General features: G+C 39.3%; 1 protein-coding gene across 3 annotated transcripts in view; it reads left to right on the forward strand.

The window, feature by feature from the left end:
* NLGN4X (neuroligin 4 X-linked) overlaps window positions 1–17886 on the forward strand; it is a 371997-nt gene that overhangs the window by 192207 nt on the left and 161904 nt on the right. Inside the window, exon 3 of one of the 3 annotated variants that reach the window (XM_063450161.1) lies at window positions 6588–6647. The exons of the other annotated variants lie outside the window; for them this stretch is intronic. Within the exon in view, the coding sequence (XP_063306231.1) occupies window positions 6588–6647 (60 nt within the window). The remainder of the gene's footprint in view (window positions 1–6587; window positions 6648–17886) is intronic. 3 annotated transcript variants of the gene reach the window in all.

Genomic DNA, 17886 nt, shown 5'->3' on the forward strand with positions numbered 1-17886 from the left:
TTCATAAAAGAGAAAATGTGCAAACAATGTATATGTGCAGTCAAGAAAATATCTATACAAAATGATAAATATATATACAAATATATGTACATACTCTCTGTGCAGGAAAATAATACTACATACTTTATACATGCAGAAAGATGAAATTTTATGTGCTTACTGTATGCTGTCAGAGACCTGTGATAATACACTTTAGCTGTGTGGCATTGAATTGCAAATTGATGTCTATTCTATGGAAATGGCATGTCTAATAGTCTGTGAAGAATGTATTTTGGTTGAACCATACCCACGTGCTATTGCCTATATGGGTTGTATGACAGCTCCATCCTGACACCTACTGGAAAATCACAGAAAAATAAGGAAAATATATCATGCTCATTAATATGTTCTGGGTAAGTCTCCAATGGTTCTCCTACTGCAATTAAACTCCCACCTGCTTACAGTCCGTAAAAAACAGAGTTTCTGAATAGTTTTAGAACAAGTCGGTTTTTCCATGCCATGCAAAACTGCAAAAAAAAAAAAATTTTTCATGTCGTTTTCATGGATTTCTCCTGCATAAAGACACAGATTGGACAGGAAAGACATAGAGGCTCTGACATATTTTTCCTACTAGCAAAACTGAGAAAATCTGACAAAGCACTTTCTACATCTAGAGGAGTAGGAAAACGTATTGTATGTTAGACTCCTAAACTGCCAATTTCTTATACAATTGTGCTCAGCATGAATGCTATGGCTTGCATATTATAGCCACATGTTAATTCTTAGTGTCCTACGCTATGCAGTCATGGTCTTTCTTTTTACTATTTGCTAGTTACCATGGTATCAATCTAGCTAGCAGTGTTGTGGGAGTATGCCCTTATATGCAACAGCCAGGGTGGTAGAATGTATGTGTTTCAATGTGTGAAAGAAGTAACATTTTTAATAAAAGTATTTGATATCTTCATTTACATTGGATGAATGTTCACGGTTCACGATTGTTTAAACTGTGCACATGCCATGAGTACATTTATTTACAGCTGTAATCACAGTGAAAGTTGAAGATTTCAATGGATTTTATCAGTCCGTCTATGTCAAATAAAATATTTTATGTATTTTAATATGATAATACCACTACCTGTTAAGTATTTTTTTCTATTTACATTTTTACTGCAATCTTTAAATATAAAACTGAAGTAGAAACAAAATAATACAATATAAATATAGAGAATAACAAGTTCATTTAGATATTCTTAATTCTAAAAAAAAACACTGTGACAAATACAGAATCAACTTCCCTACTGGGATAATAAGTTAAATTAATGTACTTGAAAAACATTTTTGTTTTCTTAACATAACTACAATGTACTGTGGTAATTTTGACATTGTAAAAGTGTTTTGTTGGCATCAAACCATGACACTCTTTACCAAGTACGATTTACTTGATTATTCACTTAACATTTAGTGGATAGATAAAATCCAGTGAAAATTTAATTCTTAATGGCAATATTTACTAAAGCCAAATACGGTTGTCTAAATTAAAATTGGTGCTCTCACGTCGAAATCGTATACAAACTATAGAATCCAGAAGATTTACAAAGCACTGGTTATAATGAAATTTGGGACCAAATGCATCAAGCATGATGCAAATTTGCAAATATTTGCTAACTGACCACTGGCAGTTAAATAGGATGCAGCTCAGGGACAGAGCCAGCACAAGTCAAACACAACACTGGCTTGAGCAATGCAAGGGTTAATTATGAGGTGCCTCATTTGATAAACAGTAATCACATTACAAAAGTTAATAAATAAATAAAAAACCCATGGGGTCCAATAATACCCTTTTAGTACTATAAGGGAATTTTAAAACCTCCCATATGCCTCCAACAGCCATGCAGCAGGTTGGGGAATGTCTACAAAATGTTTAAAACTAGGGACTGGGCAAGCTGCTTAATTGTTAGGGAGGTCCCATCCCAAAACAAGGAGGAAAACCTAGCCCTTCCCATGCTTATATCCATGGGCATACGTTGGGGGTCTTCCAAAAATTAATAAGGGGATGGACAGATCACTGTCACAATAGGTTGGGGCTATTTGATAAAATAAATGAGAGAATTGAGACTTGGCTTGCAGATCGCTCTGAATGGTTGGCTTGCTAGCAGACTAATGAGAGGAAGCTTACTGATATTACACAGCGTGGAAAATTTTGAATGCAATGTAATAGCTGATATAGCATGTAAAAATCTTTATTAGCTGCAAAAAGTGGCAAAGATGGTTTAATATTATTAAGATCATTGTGCCAGGTTTTTACGTTTTTAGGGTTTTTTTTGAGAATTTTTTATTTTATTTTATTTTTCAGTCCTGATGAACATTTTATATTGAAAACTGGAATGTTGACAACTTTTAATTTGAGGGTAAAGTAAAATGTAAATTGTATTATCCTGTCCTAATGTGTTTTATACCCTACCTCCTATAGACTGTAAGCTAGGTGGAGCAAGGTCCTCTTCAACCTTTTGTTCCTGTAAGTTTTCTTGTAATTGTCCTACTTGTCATTAAATCCCCCCTCTAATAATATTGTAAAGCTCAACGGAATCTGTTGGTGCTATATAAATGGCCATAATAATAATAATAATAATAATAATAATAAGTATGAAGATGCTGTAGAGCTATATCTTTAAACCTCTAGACTGTATTGCTGACAAGCACTGGGCATGGACTGTTTGGGATTCTAGAGTATGGGATTTGGGGATCTCCTTTTCTTTCTCTCTCTCTCTCTCTCTCTCTCTGTATAATGTATACCTATTGTGTCTGATGCTTTATCATGACATACCTAGTAGGTAAAGGATTAGTACTGAAATATATACATATACAGATACATTATGTATATGTATTTTTTTAACTTTACAAATTTATTTTACACAGTTGAATACGTATTCAGTAATGTCCAATCTAACATCTCCAACAACAGAAAAAAACAAACCTGTTTAATATGTAAAGCACTTTCACAGAAGGGGATACAAGATAACAGTTCTATTTCAATTAGTTGTGGATGACTGCTTTGTTTTCAAAGAAATTTGCATCAGGACATTTTTCCATTGCAAAATACCCTCATCTATTAAATTGAACCAAATAAACTACATGTGAAAAGCAACAAACTGTTTTTGAGTTTTGGAAACAGGAAACATTGTTTATTTTTCGAATTACTTAACAACATGTTCTATAGCCCTGGTGTATTTATTTAAATTTACATTTATCTTTCCTAAGCATAATAAGGGAAACAAATCAGTTGTTTCATATATCAAGTGGTTATTGAGAAATACATTTTATTTACAAGCTATAGAAATAGAGATTTTATTAACTCAAGGTAATTTTTTCAAAATATTTTTTTACAAATAATGCCATATGGTGAAAGCAAAAGAATAATGAAAAAAAAACCATATCTATGTTTGCATAAAAAAATAATAATTAGAATATATATATATATATATATATATATATATATATATATATATATATATATATATATGTGTGTGTGTGTTTGCCATTTCTTTTTTGCTTTGATGGGGTTACATGCAATGATTTAACTCTTCAATATTTGTTTAAAAAGGCCATTTAAAATGTCACATGGGATAGGATCAAGCTAGATGGTTATGCTTATGCTGGCCATGAAAGAAAAGCAATTTTTAACTGATTTAAAAAAAAAAAAAAATATATATATATATATATATATATTCAGACAGTTCTTATAGCCTTTCTGGTTATTGGATAGCATGTTGCGCACATTGACAGCCAAACAATTGTGTGGGAAGAAAAGCTTAACTTTGCCCGTAGTAGAAAAAAGATATAACTTAATAAAAATCATTACTAGTTCCGAGGACCAATAGCAAACCAACAAGAAACAGTACAGTTGCCTTTTCATTCTTTTTGTTGAGCAGTTGTGTTGGGAAATAAAAAAAAGCACACACATTAGTTTCTTTTAACACTACTACTGAGATAGGAAATGCATGGTTGTCACACCTGCAAAACTGAAATAGATTAAAAAAATAAAAAAACATGTAAAAATATTGGTGAAGGACTCTTTGTGAAAGATCTTAAAATTACTAGACGGTACCAATGATAGACAAATGGTTACAATCTTTTGATAACTTATAACGGCCTATCCAATTGAAAGATGATTGGGAGTCCCAGGAATATCTGTTAATAGGCAGGGACGGGCTCCTATTTATTCCACATAAAGTGCAGTATTTTGAACAATAATAATAACTGGATAAGTTAATGATCCTATCATCCTCTTACAGGATATGAGATAACTGATATAGTATGAGACATATTGCAACTCATCTATGAAAAGGCAAGGAGACCATGTCTCCTGGTCCCTGTACACTATATGGCCAAAGAATAGGATTTCCAACTAATATGTTATTTAATGTGATTTATCTGCAAGGTTTCATATAACATTTTGCTGTCATTTGTGGGTTTATGCATCAGCAGAGTATTTACACATTTATACTGTGTGTTTCACTGATTGTTAGATGTGTTCTTCTAAGTAGTCTTTTATTATATTATTGCAGTTCAGGGGTTGTGCACTATATATTTCTACAGTATTCTGTCATCCCCAAAGTATATCTGCAAGAGATACATCAGTTATTAAAAAAATAACTGAGTACTTCTAGAAGTAAGATTTTGTGGATTTATTGGCGATATTTTTTAGTTATCCCTAAACAATGACATATAAAAACCTGCTGTGTTGTCTATGCAGTGTTGTATTTTCAAGGTGTACATCTCATATTTCAAAAAAATATTAAAATTACTTTAAAAATATCTGTCTAAATCTGTGTTAGTGAGCATGTCTCCTTTGCTGAGATATTCCATCCACCTCACAGGTGTGGCATATCAAGATGCTGATTAGACAGCATGATTATTGCACAGGTGTGCCGTAGACTGGCAACAATACAAAGCCACTCTAAAATGTGCAGTTTTACTGTATTGGGGTGGTCCGGGGGGTCCGAAAACAAGTGAATATCTGGTGTGACCACTATTTGCCTCATGCAGTGCAACACATCACATTCGCATAGAGTTGATCAGGTTGTTGATTGTGGCCTGTGGAATGTTGGTCCACTCCTCTTCAATGGCTGTGTGAAGTTGCTGGATATTGGCAGGACCTGGAACACGCTGTCGTATACACCGATCCAGAGCATCTCAAACATGCTCAATGGGTGACATGTCCGGTGAGTATGCTGGCCATCCAAGAACTGGGATGTTTTCAGCTTTCAGGAATTGTGTACAGATCCTTGCAACATGGGGCCATGCATTATCATGCTGCAACATGAGGTTATGGTCGTGGATGAATGGCACAACAATGGGCCTCAGGATCTCATCACGGTATCTCTGTGCATTCAAAATGCCAGCAATAAAATGCACCTGTGTTCATTGTCCATAACATACACCTGCCCATACCATAACCTTACCAACAGCATGGGCCACTAGATCCACAATGTTGACATCAGCAAACCACTCAGCCACACAATGCCATACACGCTGTCTGCCATCTGCCCTGTACATTGAAAAATGGGATTCACCCATGAAGAGAACACCTCTCCAAAGTGCCAGACACCAGCGAATGTGAGCATTTGTCCACTCAAGTTGGTTACCAAGACTAAATGCAGTCACGTCGAGACCCCGATGAGTCCAGGTGGCTGGTCTCAGACGATCTTGGAGGTGAAGATGCTGGGTGTGGAGGTCCTGGGCCGGTGTGGTTACACGTGGTCTGCTGTTGTGAGGCGGGATGTACTTCCAAATTCTCTGAAACGCTTTTGGAGATGGCTTATGGTAGAGAAATGAACATTCAATTCACAGGCAACAGCTCTGGTGGACATTCCTGCAGTCAGCATGCCAATTGCACTCTCCCTCAAAACTTGCGACATCTGTGGCATTGTGCTGTGTGATAAAACTGCACATTTTAGAGTGGCCTTTTATTGGGGCCAGCCTAAGGCACACCTGTGCAATAATCATGCTGTCTAATCAGCATCTTGATATGCCACACCTAAGCAAAGGAGAAGTGCTCACTAACACAGATTTAGACAGATTTGTGAACAATATTTGAGAGAAATAGGCCTTTTGTGTACATAGAAAAATTCTTAGATTGAAGTGTTGCATTTATTATTTTGTTCAGTGTAAGATTATTGCTCAGAATAAAAATTAAGCTAATATATCTCATTCTTTTGTTCATTTTAAAGTTATATAGAAAAGGGTGGCTAAAGTGTCTGAATCATTCATGGCCATTTATGTGCTGAAAGATATTAATACAAATAATTTCGTCAGTTAATTAAGTTTAGTTCATTGGTGATCTTTTATATTTTTACATGATTCAAAATGTACATGTTGGAAAAAATATATATTTTTTTATATATTATAATGTGTTTTTGTCATATCTTGTATTAAAATTATTTTAGATTTTTAATGTAACAGTTCCTAAGACTTTTTTTGAGTTACATTACTTGTTTTGTTTTTCAAAACTAAAAAAAAAAAAATTCTTTTTTTTTCTTTTTTTTTGCAAAACGGTCTGTTTTTTGAATTCTCTTTTTTCCTTTTATTCTTCTTATGATAACCCTCAGGAGCCAACACAAAGAAACAAGCTGATGATATAGCCAATAATGATCGTGGTGAAGATGAAGGTATTTTTTTATATTCAAGCTCAACCCTGATGCATGAATATTTTTTAAATTGATTACAAGCATTTTTTCTTTTTTTATGGAATGCTTTATCATCCTTTTTAGTTTCTTCAGTTTAGAAGATTTTTCTTTTTTTTCTTTATTTACTATTGATGAAATGATAATTCAGTTTTTCGAATTATCTAACATTATTTTAAATTACATTTTTGCCATTCCAAAAATAAAAAAAACATTGTTACATATGTTAATGCATTTTTTTATATATGACCTAGTTCATTGTTGTTCATATATATGTGTATATACATATATATATATATATATTAATTGCTCCCAAATAATATATTTTCTGATTTTACAGAACAGGTAAGTGCTAAATAAAAGGTTCATGTATTTTCAGTAAATTAAAAATTATTATATATTTTGAAAACTATCGAGCAGAAAAAATACGTATATCAAATAAAAACACAAGTGCATCATGTTAAGGCAATGAAAATCCATGTGGTATAATTGCGGCATTAGAAAAATAGCTTGAAGGAAATCAGAAAATCATTTTATTCAGAATATTGGTGTGTGTGTTTTTTTTAAATTATTCACGCACATCATATATCATCCTTTTTGTATGAACATTAATATGCAAATTGCTGTCTTATAATCACATCCATTAATGTTCTTTTGTGCATGTATATTTTGTCAGATTATTTTCTGGTAAAAATGATGTAAAATGAATGATAAAATATATATTTTTTTAGGTGCTCATTTTATAGAAATTACTACTGGAGCCTTACATTAATTTAAATAAATTTTAAAATGTGGATGACTTCATCAGTTTTGTCATAATGGAATGTAAAAACAAATTAGCATTTTTTGCGTGAATTCCTGTGGAAATAAATTAACATGGGTTATTCATATTATTCTAAACATTCTTTCCTATTGATTGTACTTCTAAGTAACACAACATATTTAAGTATCTATAATATAATGCTAAACAAGGCAAAATACAGTAGATTTGCAATTGTGAAGAAATTTTGAGGGAGGTGAAAGTTAATCTATTGGTTTATACGTATCCTTCCTGCTAGAGGTATTATCTATTATCTTTCATGCATACACATAATTATTTTGTATTTAATGGCACCTACTATCTGAAACTGAAGGAAACCGCCATGGGTACAGCTTGTGCCCCTAGTTACGCTAATCTTTATCTAGGGTGGTGGGAAGAGACCATACTCAAACAAAGTATTGAGGAGCAATATGTATACTTAAATGTCATAGATACAAGTAAACATCCTGAACCGAAATGATATAGGACTACAACTCACCTCAGTAATTAATAAAGACACCCTGACCTTTCTGGACATAAGAATAACACTATCCATGGAATTAAAAGTTTATATCTAGCTATATAGAAACCTATGGCAACAAACAGCCTTCTACATTGGCAGAGCCACCATCCTGTTAGGTCAGTTTCTTAGAGCACACAGGAACTGGTCAAATGACCTGACATTTCAAAGAGAGGCAAGAGAAATTAGAACTAGATTTAAAGCACAAGGGTATCCCAACAAAGTCCTCAAAAGGGCCTATCAAAGAGTAACAGCCATGGAGAGACCAACATGCCTCCGTACCTCAAAAAACAAATACACCCGTAATGTTATCAGATGTATAGCAACATATGACCAATATTGGGACATAGTAAGACAAATATTTTCCAAATATTGGCCAATTCTTTTGCATGACAAAGATCTTGAGGACAACCTCACGATCTACCCTAGTCTGAGAGCTCGACGACCAAGAAACTTGAGGGACATTTTAGTTCGTAGCCACCTAGAACCACCCAAAACAGCCCCAGTCTGGCTTTCCAACACTAAGGGCATATTCAAATGTGGCTCATGTAAGGCATGCAAATTCATACATCTTTCCAAAAATGCACAAGAACTAATACCCACTATCCAGTGCAATATTTAATTAATTGCAGCACAATGAGAGTAGTCTATGTTGTTACGTGTAGTTGCAATTTACAATATGTGACCAAGACCCACCAGCAATTTAGAAGACGAATATTGCAACACGTCAACTCAGTTACAAACATCAACATTTCTACTCCCATATCCAATCATGTCCGTACCCAACATTACAGAGACCCCTCCCATCTAAAATTCTGAGCCATCGAAAGAATCACCAACATCACTAGAAAGGGAGATTTTAATATTAGATTACTTAAAAGGGAGTCCAAATGGATGTATGAGTTTTAGACATTAGCAACTAGAGGTCTCAATGAAGAGTTTACCTTTACTCCATTTATTCATAAATAAACTCATACATTTGAACCTCTCTTTTCCCATATGTACTCCATATAAATATACTTATGTTACTAGAAATTACGCAGGCATGGCTCTTATTCACCTGTAGTCAAGAATATTTCTTATACTTTTCACTTTAGTGACTTTATGCCATATGTATATTGGCACATTGTATCACTTTACTCAAGAACATATAGAATATAAGGTGAATGGCACTTGTAACGGAGCTCCGAGTACTCCGACCGAGTACCCTCCGTTGATGGATGCTCCTAGCGCTCTCAGAGGACTCCAAGCACTGCAGACGACACCACAACCACCGCAGGCTCCACAACCGCCGTAGCTTAACTGGAGCCGCGCCGTCTTCCTTCCACCCTGGATCGGCTTCTGTCCTCCAGGACCGTGTGGGGAAGACCTCTCCTCCAGGAGAGCGTATCCGGAACAAGCTCTTACAAGAGCTAAGTGATTAAGAGCTCAGGGGAATATGCAGCGCATAGCAATCCCCAGTGTGATATAGCAGTTCCCTCCAATAACGAGACACGGCTAGGTATTGAGGGTCAGAAGAGGTCTGAGGACTGGAACACCCAGCCTGCTTTTTATTAGGATAAGGTACACACAGGACACTCCCAGGGGGAGGATGAAATTAACCAATAACAGCATAGTAAAGCCCACAGGTTCCCTCCCCTCAGATAAACAGTTAAACCAATTATAACATACAATAAAAATACAGTTTTCACATACACACTGTAACTTTAAAACCATACATTCAATTTCAATAAAAGTTGCATATTCAGACTCAGCATACATCAAACATAAACCCTTCCAAAAATCAGCCAAATCCCCCCAGTGGATCAAAAGTTAGCTGGAAGTCCTTTATGACCGACCGCAAGCACAATTTCCTGCCCAAAACAGTTCCATAGATTTGGGCTGTGCGGCCGGTCAATTTCATGCGAAAAAACGACTAAGTCCCATTTCGAACGGGACTTAGTCTCTGGAGCTGCAAGTTCCGTATGGGAGAAGGTAAGGGTCAGCGGTGTTCGGCAAAATGTGTAGCCGATTTCAGTTCCACAGAATCTTTAGCATACACCGCTGACCGCATTCGAGGAAACCAAGATGGCCGCCGCCACGTGCAATTGACCGGCAGTAACCTCACAGCCTGGGAGGTAAATTGCCTGCACACTTTAGCTTCTGGGTGGTCCGCCTGTGTGGTACTTGGTTCAGTAAGCCCTATTTACTGAACCAAGTGGGAGAGAGCCAGGGGCAAGTTATTTTACAGGTCTGGGGACATAGTCTTAAAGGGACATTGTTCAGCAAAGTCACAATATGTCCCCAGACGGTTCTTAAAGGGCCATACACACCCAATAAATGTTAATAAGTTTTCAGGGGCACAATCTTCCAGGGGCCATAGTCATGGGGCAGGAGGCTGGCAAACATGCTTCTCCACAATCCAGGGAAGCAGGGCAATTTCTCATTTAAAGGGCCAGTTACAAATAGCGATTTGTAACAGCACTATATAATCAATTTTAACATAAGTGATTTTGGAGTCTACGGTACCAACTGTATGAATTTTCCATTTTGGTAAAGTCTCTTTTCTCGGGGGCGTGGCCTGGAACGGAACGCGAGCGGTCGCATGTAAGGCTTGCTCCTTGAAAATTTAGGCCCTCGCACAGAAATTAAGACCCAAACACTCAGGAAAACAGCACCAACGGGCTTACCTGACCATGTCCCACCAAAAAGGAAAGAGAGCGTCCGAAAAACAGGATAAGCTGAATTTTTTCGGGACGAAACAAGGCCAGACAAGGGGAGCGCCGCTGCTGGAAGAATTTCAAGATGGCGCCGAAGCGGACAGTGATCAAGGGGCAGCACCGGACCCAACAGGCCTAATCCTCACAGCAGAAAGCCTGCAGGCGATGTTTGACAATATGGCTACAAAGCTACAGGACACGCTGCAGAGGTCGTTTACAGAGCTCCGCACGGACATCAAGTCGCTGGGTATGCGCACATCTGAGTTGGAATCCAATATGGCGGAACACGTGGAGGCCCATAACCGCCTTGCAACTAAAGTGGAGGAGGCCTGGGACCGAATGAATGAGTATGAGGCTAAATTGGCAGACCTAGAAGATAGGGCACGCCGGAGTAATCTGCGTCTGCGGAACATTCCTGAGAATATAAGCCCACAAGACTTACCGGCATATGCCACCGAACTTTTCCGCCTCCTGGTCCCAGATCTACCGACAGATGTCCTGCTCATGGACAGAATTCACAGAGTGGCGAAACCACACTACCTGCCCGCAGACATGACCAGAGATGTGGTCCTTAAAATGCATTACTACCACGCCAAAGAGGCGATCATGAAAGCTAGCCGCACGCAAAAAGACTTACCAGCTACCTACCAAAAAATCAAAGTCTTCGCAGACATATCGGCAATGACACTCAAAAAGAGGAAATCATTCAATACCATCACCGAAATGCTTAGAAGCAACAACATTGCATACAGGTGGGGATACCCGACCAAATTGCTGATCCACAGAAATGAGACCCTCAGCGCCATTGGCACACCAGAAGAAGGACTGCAAACGCTAAAAGCATGGGGATTTAACCCACCAGCACAACAACCGGAGGCCCAAGCAACGGCGAGACTACCTCATACATGGAAGAAAACCCGTAAATAGCTGCTGAGATATGAACTGAGTCATAACCACAGACTTACCTGGGTCGCAAGAACAAGAACAATGTAATGTATAATTTCCGCACACTTAAGAATATAGACTAGTGCACTGATAGCACACACATTTAAAACGAACTAGAGGCTCTGGAACTAGCCTTACAAACGGGAATGATGAGGAGAAAAGTTAGTTAGTTAGATAGATAATGATGCAAACACCCATACTTTAATACCTACTGACTATTTAATTGCCTTATAGATACACACAGGAGGGGAATCTGGAGGGGCATTGTGTGTAATGTGTGTTTTATGTGTATCTGTGATGGTAACAAAGTGTGACAACAGAATACGCTCTTATGAGAGCCACAACCCATAGATTAGCTTAAGCGGATCAATAGTTTATATACCTTAGGGTCATCAGACTAAATAACTACCGTATTTGCGAGGGCCGACCTCGCGGAAGCTACACCAACCGGGCTCGAAGCTCTTTGCTCCGACCCCCACGGTACCTGTAACAGGTGCCGAGCCATAATTTTGACAATTGTGAATATATAACTGTATGTTTCAAAGTTTTTTATGTTGTTATATACTATGTTCTCCCCCAGTTACACGCCCCTTCCGCTCCCTCCTTCCAACTCTTAAGGGCTCAGTGGGTCGCCCTTCCACACTAGTCATCACGTCTTATGATGCACGGTCCATTGCTATGCTATTGTGGGATTCCAGGGAGGAGAACTGCCTCGCTCGAACGAGCTGGGAGAGGCAGGCCTTCCCAAAAAATAAAGGTCAACTGGTAATATACAGGTACTTCCCACATATGACACCATAAAGTTCTATAGCCACAACGTGAGGGGTTTGAATCTCCCAGTACAGAGGCATCTACTAAGTAGAGACATACGGAAAACCGATGCCGACATAATATGCCTACAAGAGACCCACTTTAGAGGGACAAATCACCCCCGCATACTGACGGACAGCCACCCGTATCAATATCACTCCACCTCACAAACGAAATCTAAAGGGGTCTCTACTCTCATAAGCTGAAAGGTGGCCTTTGAACTGATACTAGAGGACACTGACAAAGAGGGCAGGTACGTCATTATAGTGGGACGCATAGATAATGCTCTCTACACGATCGTAAATATCTACACACCTAACACAAACCAAAGAAATTTCCTCCACATGATAATAAACAAAATCTCAGGTATACAACAAGGTATGACCATAATAGGTGGGGACTTAAACCATGTTCTAAACCCTGTTATGGACACGACTCTCTCCAACAAAAGCCCTAGATACAAACCACCAACGACCACCAACGACAATGCAAGACCCTAACAAGGTTATTAATGCTCCACCACTACTATGATGTATGGAGGGTTTCCCATCCGGAGGATAGGGCCTACACACACCACTCGATGGTCCACAACACCTACTCAAGGATTGATGGGTTTTTAATGGAGGGGGCGGCACTGGATCAGGTAGTGGACTGTAAAGTGGGTCAAATAGTATGGTCAGACCATGCCCCAGTAGAACTTATCCTTAAAGACACCTACGATTTCAAACACAAGAGCCCTTGGCAGTTAAACGACACCCTCCTGATGAACCGGGAGTTCACAGAGGAGGTGACCACTGCACTACGCCAATACTTCATAGAAAACGCAAACCCCGCACTCCCACACCACACGATCTGGCAAGCACATAAAGCGGTAGCAAGGGGTATCCTTATACAACGGGCGTCTTACCTCAAGAGGAAGTCGCACACCCAACTACTACAGTGGCAGAAGGAACTTTACACACTAACAGCCCAAAACCAAATTCACCCATCTCCAATTCTGAGTGAGCAAATATCTGGCGTAAAAATTGCAAATTCGCCAACAAGCGCTCGCCAAACTAGGGTACCATCTGAGAAGGCTTAAGGCCACTCACTACACCCAGGGGAACAGAGCGGGGAAACTGCTAGCCCCAAGATTAAAAAAACGACAACAGGAACAGAAAATTGCATACTTAAACACTAAAGGAGGGGGAAAAGTAATGACTCCAATTGACATAAGTAACGAGTTCGCGAAATATTACTCAGACCTTTATAACCTCAAACTCGACCCAGCCACATATACACCCACGGACTCGGACATAGCGACATACTTAAACAAACTGGACCTACCCGCCCTGACGATCCACCAACAAGATCTGTTGGCCACACCTGTCACCCCTGAAGAAGTTATAGCCACAATAAAGACATTGCCGAAAGGCAAAGCCCCAGGTCCAGACGGCTTCGCCAATTCATACTATGACAAGTTCCAGGAGATCCTAGCACCTCAACTAGCAGCAGTATTTAACGAAGCAATAAGGGAGGAATCTCTCCCGGGGGAAATACAGTTAGCACATATCATTACCCTCCCCAAACCAGGGAAACCGCCTAATTGCCCACAAAATTTTAGACCTATTTCACTCCTTAACACAGACGCAAAACTACTAGCTAAACTCTATGCATTGAGACTGAGACCAATGCTCCCCCACATCATCCACGATGATCAAGTGGGATTTGTGATGGGGAGGCAGGGGGCAGATAACACTAGGAAGGTCCTTAGTATCATGCAAAGCCTCAAAACATCTAAAGGGGAAGGGCTGCTGCTCTCCCTCGATGCAGAAAAGGCTTTTGACCGGCTGGGGTGGGGGTTCCTGGAAGCGACCCTCCGCAAGTTTGGGTACCCCGGAGGCTTCATCTCAGTGGTCAGGGCTCTATACTCTGCCCCAACTGCGCGGGTCCTTAACTCAGGATTTGTCTCGGACAGATTTCATATCACAAATGGAACTAGACAAGGGTGCCCTCTGTCGCCCTTGCTCTATGTCCTAGCGCTAGAACCCCTAGCTTCAGTGATACGAGCAAACCCATCCATACATGGCATACAGGCAGGCGACAAAACATACACTTTAAATCTATTCGCGGACGCCATTCTATTGACCCTAGCGCAACCCCAAATATCACTCCCGAACTTACTACAATGCATTCACGACTACAATAAGGTTTCCTATTACAAATTAAACTTGACCAAGACACAGGCGATGGGATTGAACCTCCCTGGGCCCTTGCTGCAGACCCTTAAGGAGTCATTCGATTTTGATTGGAGAGATGATCACTTAACCTTCTTGGGGATCAGACTAGCCAGGGAAACGCATCTCCTACATAAATATAACTATGTGAAATTGTATCAGGAGATAGTACAGACACTCCAAACTTGGAATGGAGACTTTGTATCCTGGTGCGGGCGGATGGCGGCATTTAAAATGTCGCTACTCCCCAAACTCCAGTACCTCTTCCGCACGCTTCAAATCCCCTTACCCAAAAACTACCTGAGGGACATCCAAAAAGCTATCACGACATTTGTATGGGCGAACAAAAAACCCAGGGTCGCAATAAACACACTTAAGACCCCAATTGCGAAAGGGGGGATGAACCTTCCGGACATAAAGTTGTATTACAAAGCCGCAATCCTACATACTATAGCAAACACACGATGCAACACACCACAATGGGTGGCCATTGAATCATACTGGGCCTGTAAAGCCGGGTTACATAATTTATTTTGGGTACCAAAACGGCAGAGACCAACATTGCCTCAGGAGTTAGTGACAACCACAATGCTGCTGAACGTATGGGATCAATATAGAGTACATCTCAGTGGCACCATAGAGACGTCATTAGCCACACCAATGTACAGTATATACTTAAGAAACCAGACATTTGACTACAACATGTGGGTAGAGGCAGGATGCACTCACATACAGGATCTATATGAAGGTAATACATTTAGAACATTTCCAGACCTGCAATCTCAATTTCACCTCCCCAATAGGGCAATCTTCTCCTACCTCCAACTCAAGTCCATATTGCAAATAACTACTGACTGCCTCCGGGCGCCTACTCTCTCCAGATTTGATTCTTGGTGCCTTAGGGGCACGATACACAGAAAAGCTTTTTCAATAATCTATACAACGTTAATAGACACTACGATAACACCCAACGAAACATATGCCCAAGCGTGGCATGTAGACCTAGGACGCTCCCTTACAAATACACAATGGAGCAAGGCATACACGGCTCACAAAGGTAACACAAAATGCATAGCTCACTTCGAACAGATCCGTAAATTACAATATAGATGGTATTTAGTTCCAACAAGACTAGCAAAAATTTTCCCGGGCACCTCCCCACAATGCTGGCGTTGCCAATCGGACAAGGGATCCTTTTACCATATATGGTGGTCATGTGAACTCATCCGACCATATTGGGATAAGGTGAGCGAAATCCTTACCTATATTTTACCAATAAAGATTGACTTAACCCCAGAGATATGCCTCCTGTACATATGGCCAGACAACCTAAGTAAAGTCCACTCTAAACTCCTCTTCCACACCATAGTAGCGGCAGCTACCCTGATAGCCAGGGCTTGGAAAACGACGACTGCGCCCACGTCCCGCGAGCTAAGTCAACAAATCCAGACTAACTGGGAGTATGAACTAATGGCCGCCAGACAAAATGGGGAGTCGGGGGCTACAATAGAAGCAGGACAAATATGGGAACAATATTGGCTAACAGTAAATCACAGGGGTTTAAAATTGAACTAACAAGCCTTGACCACACGCAGACCCATAGCTATCGAACGGCATTGGCACGCAAGTAGAAGGTCCCACCAGGGAAAGTACAGGGACGAGCACGATACCTAGAGGTGCCGATCCTATCCTATCATACCGAGACAATATTCTAAACAAATAGCACAAACCTAAGCCCATAGAGGAAATAAAAAAACCCGCCCCACGTAGTATAACCCCTACTGGAAGAATTCCAAATGAGGGAATAACCACCAAACAAGAACACCCAGCTACTATACAAAGGACGAATGATGACATATTTGTAACCAGCTACTCACATATAAACACCCACTTGTACATAAGTTACACCTTACCTACCCAATATCCCCTTTACCTAACATAAATCAGGTACAGGAGATAGGGCTGCCTATCCCCCTCACAGCACAACACCCAGATGCGATTGACACAAGAGTGGTAAAAAAAATTACTCAGTTTAAAATCGGGTACTGTGAATTGTATAATGTGAATTGTATTTCTGAACATTAAACACCTATGTATAACAAGTCAAGGCCTACGGGCGACAACCGCAAACCATATTGATGTACCAGAATGTTTATTGTGACACTTTGAAACCCCATCCCCCTCCTTCTTGCCTTCTGTACCCCATTACCCCCACCCCCCATTATTTAGGAAAATAAAAATTGTCAAATTGAAAAAAAGTCTCTTTTCTCTCCTGGTGGGAATATTATCACTGTGGTTTTGTTTGTCATAAGTCCATCCTTTGTGAATACAGCCCTTTAGTGGGGCAATGAGTCTCATGAGTCTGGCACATATATCAAAACACGAAGTAGCACATTGAAGATACAACCTAATATTTATCTTCATGATTCAATGCCCCACATCCATACAGCTAATCATAGCTGCATTAACATCCTTCTATGGGACATTGTGTACTTGTTACTGGATACTGTATACTGTATCTCTTACCATGTAACGATAAATATCATCTACATTGCAATTTTGCTAATCAGTAGTTTGACAATAATTAGTAAACAATATCCACATCTTACAAATGGTTAAGCACAATATCGGATATAAATGAATAGTTCTGTATTTCTTCTTTTTTGTTATTGACATCTGTCTATCTATCTGACATCTTTTGATGTCAGATTAACAATATTCTGGGGAAACCAATAGTGTATTAATGTTGTTGTCACGGATTAATCATCCAATACTTATATTAAGGGGAACCCACATTGTATCAAGTGCATGGAGAAGCAATAAAACACATGACACAGGATAGTAGTGAATCAGTAGATTGCTTCTGCCATTTATTGGGAGAGCTTAGCTTTTGATACAGTAAAAGTATGTGATCGTGTGCAGGCACACATATCTTGTGGTAGATACGTCACAGGAAAAGAATATAAGAAATAGACACATTTGTTTAAGGTCATGTTCACGAAAACAGATGGTTTCCCAGAATTCAAAGTAGACAACAGTTTATGAGACATGGGCTACCATGGGGCTATTCTTCTCCCAGAAATAGATATATATGGTGGACAATGTTGATTTAAACATAGACTATTACATGAGTCCAAGTTAGCCAATTTTAATATAGCCTAGCCATTTATGGAACCTACAAGCTTGAGCCTTGGAATCAAGGTGCATTCCTACACATTATCATATATTGGCATAA

Source organism: Pelobates fuscus, chromosome 1 (genome assembly GCF_036172605.1).
Source record: "Pelobates fuscus isolate aPelFus1 chromosome 1, aPelFus1.pri, whole genome shotgun sequence".
In the NCBI taxonomy this organism is placed as follows: Eukaryota; Metazoa; Chordata; class Amphibia; order Anura; family Pelobatidae; genus Pelobates; species Pelobates fuscus.